The 11,099-nt window shown below is 55.3% G+C and overlaps 1 protein-coding gene across 2 annotated transcripts; it reads right to left on the bottom strand.

Moving 5' to 3' along the window:
• Nucleotides 1–4,180: 4,180 nt before the first annotated feature.
• Nucleotides 4,181–10,325, bottom strand: LOC116547113 (NF-kappa-B essential modulator-like). Of its 2 annotated transcripts, none has more exons than XM_032273168.1 (7): nt 10,105–10,325; nt 8,494–8,646; nt 7,243–7,339; nt 6,109–6,252; nt 5,442–5,584; nt 5,163–5,224; nt 4,181–4,908 (listed from the first exon to the last, which is right to left on the bottom strand). In XM_032273168.1, the coding sequence occupies exons 1-7, from the start codon at nt 10,308–10,310 to the stop codon at nt 4,766–4,768; spliced, it is 948 nt and encodes a 315-aa protein (XP_032129059.1). In that variant the 5' UTR covers nt 10,311–10,325; the 3' UTR covers nt 4,181–4,765. The 2 variants fall into 2 exon arrangements, with proteins under 2 accessions (XP_032129059.1, XP_032129060.1); XM_032273169.1 differs by having other exon boundaries at nt 7,264–7,339.
• Nucleotides 10,326–11,099: the final 774 nt, after the last annotated feature.

Genomic DNA, 11,099 nt, shown 5'->3' with positions numbered 1-11,099 from the left:
CTCCCCCACAAGCAGGCGTTTCTGAAGAAAATCTCTTTCCTCAGCTTGAACATAAGGCCTGCTTTTATGTATCTTCAATGCCGGTGTCCTTGTAAAAAGAGGAGGACAGGCACAGAGGCCCGCGGGGACAAGGCCACGGGATGACGGAGACGCAGACTGGAGAGGTGCAGCCGGCAGCCCCCGGCGCTGGGGACAGGCCTGGACGGCAGCTCCCTCACGGCCCCGGGCGGGTCAGCAAGCCCACCCTGCCAATGCCACCGCCAGCTCAGCCTCCAGGCCTCCAGAATCGGAGGCCACTCGTTTCTGTGGCTTCGGCCCCCCAGTCTGTGGTGCCTGGTCAGGCAGCCCCAGGAGACACAGGAAGCCCTGGCCCCATGGAGTAGCGGGGGTGTCCCCTGCCCTGTGCCTTGCTGAGCCGCAGTGTCAACAGTGAGCTCTTCCCAGCCACCAGTACAGAAGAAAACAGAGCTACGTTAACACACGAGCGACTGTGTGGGAAGATGTATTTTCTATGTATCAAAGGAGTGCATACAAATTGTAGGCATTTAGAAAACATGTTAACATGTAAGGAACACTTCTCATTACTGGCCACCCAGCTACTCACATCCATGCAGATGTTAGCAGGGTGTGCACTCATAGCTGCAACTTCTCTACTGGGGTCACACTTTATCCATAAGTTTGTTACTTGACCTGTTCACACAAACATGCTATGGGGCATGTTGCGCGTGGGATGTTCAAAACGCCAGCTGTGCAGGGCCACATCATTAGATATGCAACCTCTTACTTCATCCCAGCCCTTGGCGGCTACAAATAATGAAGTGAGTGCCTCCCTAATGCCAGAGTCATCATGAATAGCTGACTATCTCTAAGGGTTATGCACCAGGGCTGAGGACGCTGCCTACAGGCTTGCTCTGTCTCAGCAAATGGCCCTCTCGGAAGGGGCAGCACTGCAAGGCCTGTGCCCTGCACCTTGCCAGCAGAGCGCTCACCTAGGACTTCATCAGTTGCTATTTTCATATCACTGTTTGCTTGCTCTTAGAGTTGGTGTTGTTTTAGTTACTGGTGAGGGCAAAATACTTTTTCACTGTGCTTTCTGGTCACCTGCACCGCGCGTGCGCACATGAACACCAGCGAACGCCACAAGCTCTGGCAGGGATGGGCTTCTGGCTTGTGGATCAAGGAACTGCAGCCAATAGGGCAGGTGGCTAGTTCCCTCCCAAGAGTAATCTGACCAGTTGTTCTGGAAGCTCAACCTAAGTAAAACCAGAAAGGAACACCCTGAAATGCCACGCTTCTGGCTGGACAAATGGTTTTAAATCCTTGGGGTCTGGTGTACAGTCAACCCTATGCCATGTGACAGGAGGAACGAGGCAGCCCCATCTCCAGGCAGGGCAGTGGGTCTAGACCAACGCCTGGTCCCACCCCCAGATTCGGACTCAGTTGGTCCAGGGGGCCCAAGCAGGAGTGTTTTTCAGGCTCCTAGGCACTCCTGCTGCATTTGCCCTCATCTGTGTGCTCTGGAAGATGTCCCTGTACTAGGTTGTATGGCGGCCCTGAAAACATACGTGCGTATCTTGTGGGTGTGACCTTCTTCAGGAAAAGGGTCTTCGCAGATGTAATGAATGTCAAGACGAGAGCATCCTGCGTTACCCAGGTGGGCCCTATGTCCAATGACTGGTGTCCTTTATAAGAGACGGAAGGGAAGACACAGACGAAGAGAAAGAGACTGTGTGATGACAGAGGCAGAGACTGGGGTGATGGCTCTATAAGCTCAGGGACCCCACGGACTGCAGGCTACCAGCAGAGGCTAAGACACAGGCTTGAAACTGATTTTCTCAGCACCCGCAGAGGAGACTAGCCTTGCCCAACGGACACAGTGGCTCACACCTATAATCCCACGACTTTGTGAGACCAAGATGGGAGGATCACTTGAGGTCACGAGTTCGAGACCAGCCTGGCCAACATGCCAAAACCCTGTCTCTACTAAAAATACAAAAATTAGCTGGGCATGGTGGCAAGTACCTGTAATCCGAACTACTCAGGGGGACTGAGACGCAAGAATCGCTTGAACCCTCCAGGCAGAAGTTACAGTGAGCCGAGATGGCACAATTGTGCTCCAGCCTGGGTGACAGACCAAGACTCTGTCTTCAAAAAAGAAAGGAAAAAGCCAGCCTTGCTGACAACTTGATTGCAGAGTCTAGCTTCCAACACTGTGAAGGCGTTTCTGTTGTTTCAAGCCCCAAGTGTGCATTACTTTATGACAGCAGGCACACTCAACTCATACACCCTCCCTCCAAAAAAAAGTGTAAATGCTCTTGTAGAAAAATTGCAAGATTAGGATTTAAATGTAGCAACCGTGAGCAGAGAAGCTGTCTGTGCCTTTAACGTTTTCCCAAATACAATCTGATGGACACCTGGCTCGAAGAAGGGGAAAAGTCGCTCCCCTCGCCCTTGCAGATACTGAGAAAGCCCTCAGGCCAGGCTAATTTTTAGAAGGCCTGATATTCCAATTCTAGCCAGCCTCACACTGTCAAATAGCAGGAAGCCCTGTGAGGAAGCCTGGGGTGGACTCACAACATCCCGTTCCCAACCAGGGCTGCTTGGGGGACAGCAGGAAGGCAGGCCCGGGTGCTGGGGAGTCAACTTCCAACTTGGTTTCCTTTGCTACAATTGCAGGGTTCATGCCCAGGGCTCTGACATCCTAGGAAATTTCCAGAATCTTGTAAAACAAGTAGAATCGTCTGCTCTTCATAACTGGGCAACAATATTCTTAGTGAAGATCAAAGCATGTTTCGGTGTTAGAAAAAGAAAAGTGTTCCTGTGTGAAGCGCCTTCCGACAGACCGCAGGTGGTCATCATGACTCTAAACTCAAAGCAGCAAAAGGAAACAAAAATGGATAAATGTGACTACAGAAAATAAACTTCAAGGCCGAGAAACACTAGTAGTTTAGTGGGGTGTGATGCCCACGCCTATGATCCCAGCTACTCACAAGGCCAAGGCCGAATCACAGCAGTGAGCTGTGATTGTGCCACTGTACTCCCACCTGGGTGACAGAGACAGACCTTGTCTCAAAACAAAAAACAAAGAAACACTAGTAGCAAAGTCAAAGCTAATCCTGCTCATGGACAAAGAGTTTCTAAAAGCAACAAAAGAAAAATGGATAAAACATATGAGCAGCCCAGTGAGGCGCAGTGGCTCACGCCTGTAATCCCAGCACTTTGGAAGGCCAAGAGGGCAGATCGCCTGAAGTCAGGAGTTTGAGACCAGCCTGGCCAACATGGTGAAACACCCACCTCTACTAAAAATACAAATATTGGCCCAGCACGGTGGCTCACACCTGTAATCTCAGGACTTTGGGAGGTCAAGGCAGGTGGATCACCTGAGGTCAGGAGTTCAAGACCAGGCTGGCCAACATGGTGAACTCCCGTCTCTACTAAAAATACAAAAATTAGATGGGTGTGGTGGCAGGTGCCTGTAATCCCAGCTACTCAGGAGGCTGAGGCAGCAGAATCGCTCAAACCCAGGAGGTGGAGGTTGCAGTGAGCCAAGATCCCACCACTGTACTCCAGTCTGGGTGAGAAAATCAAAACTCTGTCTCAAAAAAAAAAAAAAAAAAAAAAAAAACAATATGAGCAGCCCATTCAGAAGCAGAACTAAAAAAGGTCCTAACTCCTCAGTAACAATACTTAAGCTCACTCTTAACAGAGAACTGCATGCCTAGCGAATGACAAAACCCCAAATGGGCTTTCCCACCTCCTCCTTGGCAAGGCTAGGGAAATAGGGGGTGCAGTGAGTTGGGAAACCAAGCTCCAAGGAGGGTGGGAGACAGAGGGAAGACACAGACGAAGAGGAAGAGACTGTGTGATGACAGAGGCAGAGACTGGGGTGATGGCTCTATAAGCCCAGGGACCCCAAGGACTGCTACCAGCAGAGGCTAAGACAGAGGTTTGAAACCGACTCTCTCCGCGCCTGCAGGGGAGACCAGCCTTGCCAGATGTGGCGGCTCATGCCTGTAATCACAGGACTTTGTGAGACCGAGGTGATCTGCCCGGCTTGACCTCCCAAGGTATTGAAATTACAGGCGCAAGCCACTGTGTTTGTGTTCAGGTACCGCCTAAGCCATCACCCATGCTCAGTGGTGTCAGTTCTCAGAATCTACCCCAAAGATACGCTCAACTGATGCACAAGGATTTTTACTGTGCCGTTATTTATGGTAACAAAAAGACTGGAAACAACCCAAATGTCCATCAATAGTGACTGGTTAAATACACATCGGTCTCACTGCAAAAAGGGATAGCATGCGGTCCACAAGGACAGCAGCCGTGTGCACTGTAAGAGGGCAGCACTCCCAGAGCACAGCAGCGGGCGGGTCGGTGGCCAGTAGGAAGAGCGGCCACCCAGCTCTGCCCAGGGAAGTGGGGAAGCAGTTCTCCCTGAGAGCACCTGGTCGCCATTCTTGACTTCCCCAGTGGGAAGTGGAGGAAGAAGGAGGGATCAGCCCAAGGCAAGTGGTTCAAGCAGACAGAAGGCAACAAGAAGAGCAGTGTATCAGGCCTGCTCAGGACTGCAGCTGCCCTACAAGAGGGGACCAGTGGATCCAGAGCTGAAGCCTAAGGCACCGCAGCAGGCTCCTGGGGCTCCAGGCAGCACCCTACTCGTGGTCATCTAGCCCTTCATCCTGGGCTACGCAGGCAGGAGAAGAAAGCACAGACAGCACGTTCCCGGGCATGTCCTCGGCAGGCAGTGGCCTTGCGCTGGCCGGCTCTACTCAATGCACTCCATGACGTGTATCTGCAGGGTGTCCATATCAGGGGCCTGATACTGGCACTTGGGACAGCAGAAGTCAGGCGGCTCCTCAGGGGGGCTCCTCCTCTGGTTGGGCTGAGCCAGGAGAAAGGAGTGGTGGGCTGGGAAAAGAGAAGAGTCAGAAGCGAGGGGAGGATGGAGAGGACAGAGACTTGGCGGGACTGTGAGACAGGCCTGCAGGCCTCCCTTAGCCTCAGGTCAGGGGCTGGGCTACCGACGGGGTGACCAGTGCAAGCTCCCACCGTCAAGACTCCGGAGAGCGACAGGAAGGTCTAGCTGTGACCTCCCGCAGCACAGCACCCACCCTCCCCCCTACCTGCCCCTCCTCCCGCAGACCCGATGCTTGCTCACTCACCGGGGGCGGGGGGCAAGGGGGCCTGGGAGACCTCTACGTGCCGCTTCCTCATGTCCTCAATCCTTTGAAAACAGAAACCGTCCAGTCAAGGCACACGCTTCTGTAAAGCTCCATGGCTGGACTAGTGTCAGAGCAGCTCTTGGAAGCTCAGGTAAGTCGAAAGGGGCCACAGTAAGTCCTAACCCGGAATGCCAGAAGCCATCCGTCTCCTGTAGTCACCACTGGCAACCCCCTAGTGTCACACCCACTGCTCACAGGGGCATACTCTTAGAAGCCCACCTGGCCGACTCCTGACAGGTAGCCTTCAATTTGCTGTACTCCCTCTGCAGCTGCTCCAGCTGCTCCTGCAACAGCTCCTTCTTCTCAGCCAGCTTCTCCCGGGCCTGCCTCTCAGCCTGGAAGTCCGCCTTGTAGATGTCCGCCTGGCAAATCCAAGAGAGAGCAATATGCCCACCACAAGCCAGCCACCCACTGGGCACTGTGCCAGGCACAGAGGAAACAGATATGTCGGCGAGTGACACCAAGTGCAGCACAAGTGGCTGAGAAGCTTACGAAAGGCCACCACCAAGTGACGCCAAAGAGGCCGGGCATGGTGGCTCACGCCTGTAATCTCAGCACTTTGGGAGGCTGGAGTGGGTGGATCACAAATTCAAGAGATTGAGACCAGCCAGGCCAACATGGTGAAACCGGTCTCTACTAAAAATACAAAAATTAGCCAGGGCTGGTGGAGGGCACCTGCAGTCCCAGCTACTAGAGAGGCTGAGGCAGGAGAATCCTTAAACCCGGGAGGCGGTGACTGCAATGAGCTGAGATCCTGCCATTGCACTCTGGCCTGAGCAACAAGAGCAAAAATCCGTCTCAAAAAGAAAACACATGCACACAAAAAGACACCAAAGAGACACAGCAGGTCCCAGCGGGAGGGTGGGCCAGAGAGGAGAGCCCTGACCTGCGCCTTCAGCACTGGAACAGTCTCCATCACCATCTTGTGCTGCTCGGCCTCCTCCTTCAGCTTATCGATCACCTCCTGTTTGGCCACCAGGGCCTCCTCAGCCTGCTGGAGCTGCTGCTTGACATCTTCCAGCTGCATTCCCTAAAGACAGGCAAGGGGAGCTGACGGAGCCTCGTCGGCCGAGGGCAAGGCTGCCTGGGAACTGAGAAGGATGAAACAGTGACCCTGGCTGACCAAGCTGGGTGATGCCAGCTGCTTGATTTGAGGGCCCGCTGCAGGATCTCAGCATGCATAGGGAGAAGGCTGTGTCCTGTCGTGGCCCAAAAGGACAGAGCAGATGCTAAGGTTTTCTTCAGGACCAAAGAGGCCACACTGAGGTCACTTGGCACAACCTCCCCGCTGGGCGGACATTCTCTTCCCAGAATCCACAGCTGCACAGCCCTCCTCCCACCCTTCACAGGACACAGGACACACCCATGCACAGTGAGCTGCCCCATGCCTGCCGCATGCGTGGCGGAACTGAGAGCCCTCGCCCCTTCCACTCTGCACCTGGTCAGAGGTCCGCTCATCCCACACAGGCATCGCCAGCCCCCCCGACACACAGACACACTCTGCCAACACTTCCCTCCAGAGATTACGTGGCCACTTGTGTCGCTAACTCTTCCTCATGTGACCTGGCTTCAGGCTTTGACAGTGTCCTGCTAAAATGGGAACACTAGCAAACTGCACCCGGCTTAGGTCTGAGGAGGACAAACTAGGAAAAGGCTCCTAGCCAACACTGGGGTGGAAATGCTGCCGGGCTTACCATGGCTTGGGGGAAACTGAGCCAGGAGCACAGATGCGGATGGCTGGCAAGAGGGAATGTCCACGGAGACAACAGAGCCCCAGCCCCACAGAGGAAGCATCCCGAGGCTCTGCCCCAGCCCCCCATTATGGTGGCCTGCTGACACTCCTGAGAGCAACATCCCAGGGTCGCCATCTCCCTACAGCTTCCCTGAGCTGTCACAGCTGCAGCCTGACAAAGGTCTAGGGCAAGTCAAGCATCCCTCCCAGAAGCCCACTCTCAAGGTTCAGGGATGTGGGGAGAGGAAGACACAGGGCCAGCCCTAGAGCCCCGGCGGCCGCACTCACTCGCTTCCGCTCACTGCTCACCACACTGCTCTTGATGTGGCTGTCGTATTCTTGGAAGAGCTGGTGATAGGCCACCTGCAACTGAGCCAGCTTCCGCCTGAGGAAAAGGAGCTTGCGCTGGAGTAACCACCTCAGGCCAGTCCGGCCACAGTTCTGCTTCCACCCCACCCACTTCCTTCCCTCCCGCGCATCCCAGGCCTGGAGTGGGGTCTTCCAAGTCTGTGTAAGGACTCCTGAAGGTGTTGACTCTGAGGCAGGCTTTGCTGGTCTAGTCACCAGGCAGTTAATATCATTTTCCTTAAAGCTAACATGTTTAAATATTTGTAATAAAATCATGGCCAGATGTGTTGGCCCACACCCGTAATTCCCACACTTTGAGAAGCCAAGGCAGGAGGCTGGCTTGAGCTCAAGGGTTTGAGACCAGCCTGGGCAACATGGCCAAACTCCACATCTACCAAAAATACAAAAGTTAGCCAGGTGTGGCAGTCTGCGCCTGCAGTCCCAGCTACTTCGGAGGCTGAGATGGGAAGATTGCTTGAGCCCAGGAGGCACCAGGTACAGTAAGCCGAGATAATGCCACTGCACTCCAGCCTGGACGATAGAGCAAGACCCTATCTTGAAAATAATAGTAGTAATAATAATAACAATAGCAATAATACAATTGAACTACCCTGCACTCTTCAAAACTGTGAACTTCACAAACAACTCAGAAAGGCCGGGTAACTGTTCTAGATTTAAGGGGACTTCAAAGGCACGTCAAGGACAGGAACCTGAGGCCGCAGGTTGGATGCTGGTAGGAGGGGGACATTGTGGGTATTTTTGTTGTCTTTCTGTTGCCCAGGCTGGTCTTGAACTCCTGGGCTTAAGTGATTCACCTACCTCGGCCTTCCAAAGTGCTGGGATTACAAGCATGAGCCACAGCACCCAGCCTAGAGGGGGTCTGAAAGGACAAGTCCCCTGATGACCTAGTGGCTAGGAAAAGAGGTACAAAAAAGGCCACATGTGGACACACAGTGAAACATGGTCTGGATAGCAGATGGCATGATTGTATCAAAGACAAACTGGGTGTCATCATGGTCACCTCTACTGTTAGCAAAGCTAAGGAACAGAATGGGCCCACAGCCACAGACAGAATCTGAAGGACTCCCCAGAAGGCAGAAAGAACCATAGACCCACCGCTTCTTGGCCTTTTGGCCGAGAACGAGTGTAGAACCAAACACCCTGTGATGTGGCCCCGCCCCCATGACTCACTTCTCCTCCGAGGCGGCCTGTCGCTCCATGCGGAGCGCGGCCTCCACGCTCTGGGCCTGCATGCGCAGCTGGTCCACCTGCACGTTGTGCTGCTGCTGCAGTGCCTCGCGCTCGCTCTCCAGCTGCCGCACCTGCTCGCTGGCCGCCCGGGCCCTGGCACAGGGACAGAGCAGACTCAGGGAGGATGAACAGGAGGAGAGGAGGGGCTACACGCAGGGCATGGGCAGAAGGGGTCTGCTCTGAACACCCTGTGACTACAAGCCAATGCAAGGCAGCAGGGTGGAGACACTGTCACCAGACATGAGGACCACTGCAGGTGGCTAGGTGGGAGCAGCAGGTGAGCAGCTTTGAGGAGCAGGTGAGGTCCAAGAAAAGGATGGGGTTGCCTGCATCCCACAGTGCCGGGGCCAGGTGAGAGGAGCCCTCAGAACTGCCCACGGAGCTCCAATGGGGGGCCGCTGGAGGCCCCAGCAAAAGCAGTCTCTGTGGAGGGGGTCAGCAGAGACTGTTCTACAAGTGAGACACTGCCCACCTGGGTGCACGAGCACTAAACTCAACGCAAACCAGGCCTCGGCCCCATCCCTGCTGCTGCCCAGAGCTCTGCTGGCATCCCAGATGCCCTGCGTGGAGGCTCAGTTCCCTCAACCTGCAGTTTCCACGCTCTGGCCTCATCCCACGGCTCCACTGCAGGACGATGGTGGATGCTTCTGTGCGGACCCTGGGTGGCCTCCAGTCACCCCAACTCCGCCTGGCAGGTCTGGCTGCCTGGCTCTCTCCCCTGCCTGCACACTGCCACCACACCCTGCCTGGGCTCCCTCTGCCCAGCAGAGCCCAGGTCAAGCTCCCCTCCCCTTTGCCCTGCTGGTTGCCCCAAGTGTGCTCCGACCACCTACTGTGCTGGGATGGCTGGGGCCCTGCAGCAGCTGATCCATCTGTCTGGAGGGTAGAAGCAGGGCCGAGTAAGAACCAAGAAAACCGCCCTGCCCTTCGACCCAGTGGTCCCACTTAGAAGAACCAAGACCCCTTTTCAAAAGAGAGTAACCAGCACGCCCAAGGTCCCTGCACCTGGGCTGTTTGTAGGCACATCATTGCCATGAGCACCCACTCTGCTGCTGGGAGTCAGAGAGTTAGGTACCTGCCTGGCAGACAATGCTGACCCGCTCCCAGTAAACACCCAGGACGCTGAGTCTCTAGCAGGCAACCCTGGGCAGGAACATGGCCCATGTGGGAGGCACTTCTCACTGTGCCCCTCACAAGGTGGGAGGAGCCTGGGACACAGCTTCTCCAACTCCACCCGCAGCTCCTGCCCTTTTCCCTGTCATCAACCTTGGCCACGAGGGTGACTGTGCACCGGTCCCAGAAGTCCTTCCAGAGAACTAGAAACCGTGGGTGTGGGCTTGGGGCCCCCAAAATGCCTCTTAAGGAAATAATCCAAACTCTATCAAAGTGTCTGAGAGTGCGGAGAGCTGGCTGGGACCAAGTGCCTGCCCTGAAGTATTTATGCAGCCTGCCCTGTTTATCCTCATCAAGGAGCCCTGGAGGCCCCTAAACCCACCTCATGCTTTCTAAAACCCTGGAAGGAGCCTCCGGAGCTGGCTCCCCACCACTCACCGACCCTCCAGAGCCTGGCATTCCTTAGTGGCAGCCTCCAAGCGACTCTGGCTCTCCTGGAGCTCCCCGAGCAAGGACGTCACCTGGGCTTTCACAGAGGCCTTGTCCTCAGCCATCTGCTGCAGGAGAAAAAGCCACTTCCTGTCAGCACTGCATTCCCCCTGCAAGCCCCAGGGCAGCCCACAGGCAGCTGAGGCCTGCCGCATGAGCCCAAGGGCCCCCAACCCTCCCCAGCTGGGGCTTGCAGAAAGAGATCCCCAAGGAGACTAGGGAGCACAAAGGGGCCTTGAGATTGTCCACAGCTTAGTCACTGCCCTGGCAACCAGGCCGTGAGCACTGAACCAAGTGGCCTTGAAGCTGTGGCCCCAGGAAGGAATCTCTTAGCCTCTCTGAGACTTGGGAAAAAAGGAGGCCAGGCACAAACACAACAAAGGACACACAGGCCCTAGACACGCCCAGGGCCACGAGGATGGAGAGTCTGTGCAAAGCAACAGTGAATACTGAACGGTGTTCAACACTGGGAACTGCAGAACCCCTCAGCAGGCACTCTCCACTCAAACCCCTGCACCAAGACACCCGGCCACCACCTCACGGGCCCCTGGGACACCCCAGACCCTCTTGAGTGAGCTCCCGTCTAGAAACACTCAGGGCTATCCAAACCGATTGCTGTCTGTCTGTTCTGGCCAACACCTGACCTCCCTTTCTTAGAACATTTACTAGACAGGGCTTCCCCTGTCCCTTTGAGACACCTGTGCAGCACCCACCACCAAGGTCTTCCCCGAAGGCCCCGCACCCACCCCTTGGAAATGGAATCCTCGGGAGGGACGGGGCCCGTTGTCCAAGTCTCCGAGGGAGGGAAGAATCCCAACCTGGGTAGCAACCGGCAGCTCCCACACACGGTCGGCCTCATGGCAAGGACACTGGCCGCCCTGTCGTCTTTCACTGGAACCCCCCGCCCCCTCCCGACTCCCTCATTCCAGCTTCACAAAGCCAGG

This window comes from Sapajus apella, unplaced genomic scaffold (assembly GCF_009761245.1).
Source record: "Sapajus apella isolate SASKATOON/1434 unplaced genomic scaffold, GSC_monkey_1.0 scaffold2090, whole genome shotgun sequence".
NCBI lineage: Eukaryota > Metazoa > Chordata > Mammalia > Primates > Cebidae > Sapajus > Sapajus apella.
The sequence above is the reverse complement of the archived record's forward strand: the minus strand, read 5'-3'. Positions and strand labels throughout refer to the sequence as shown.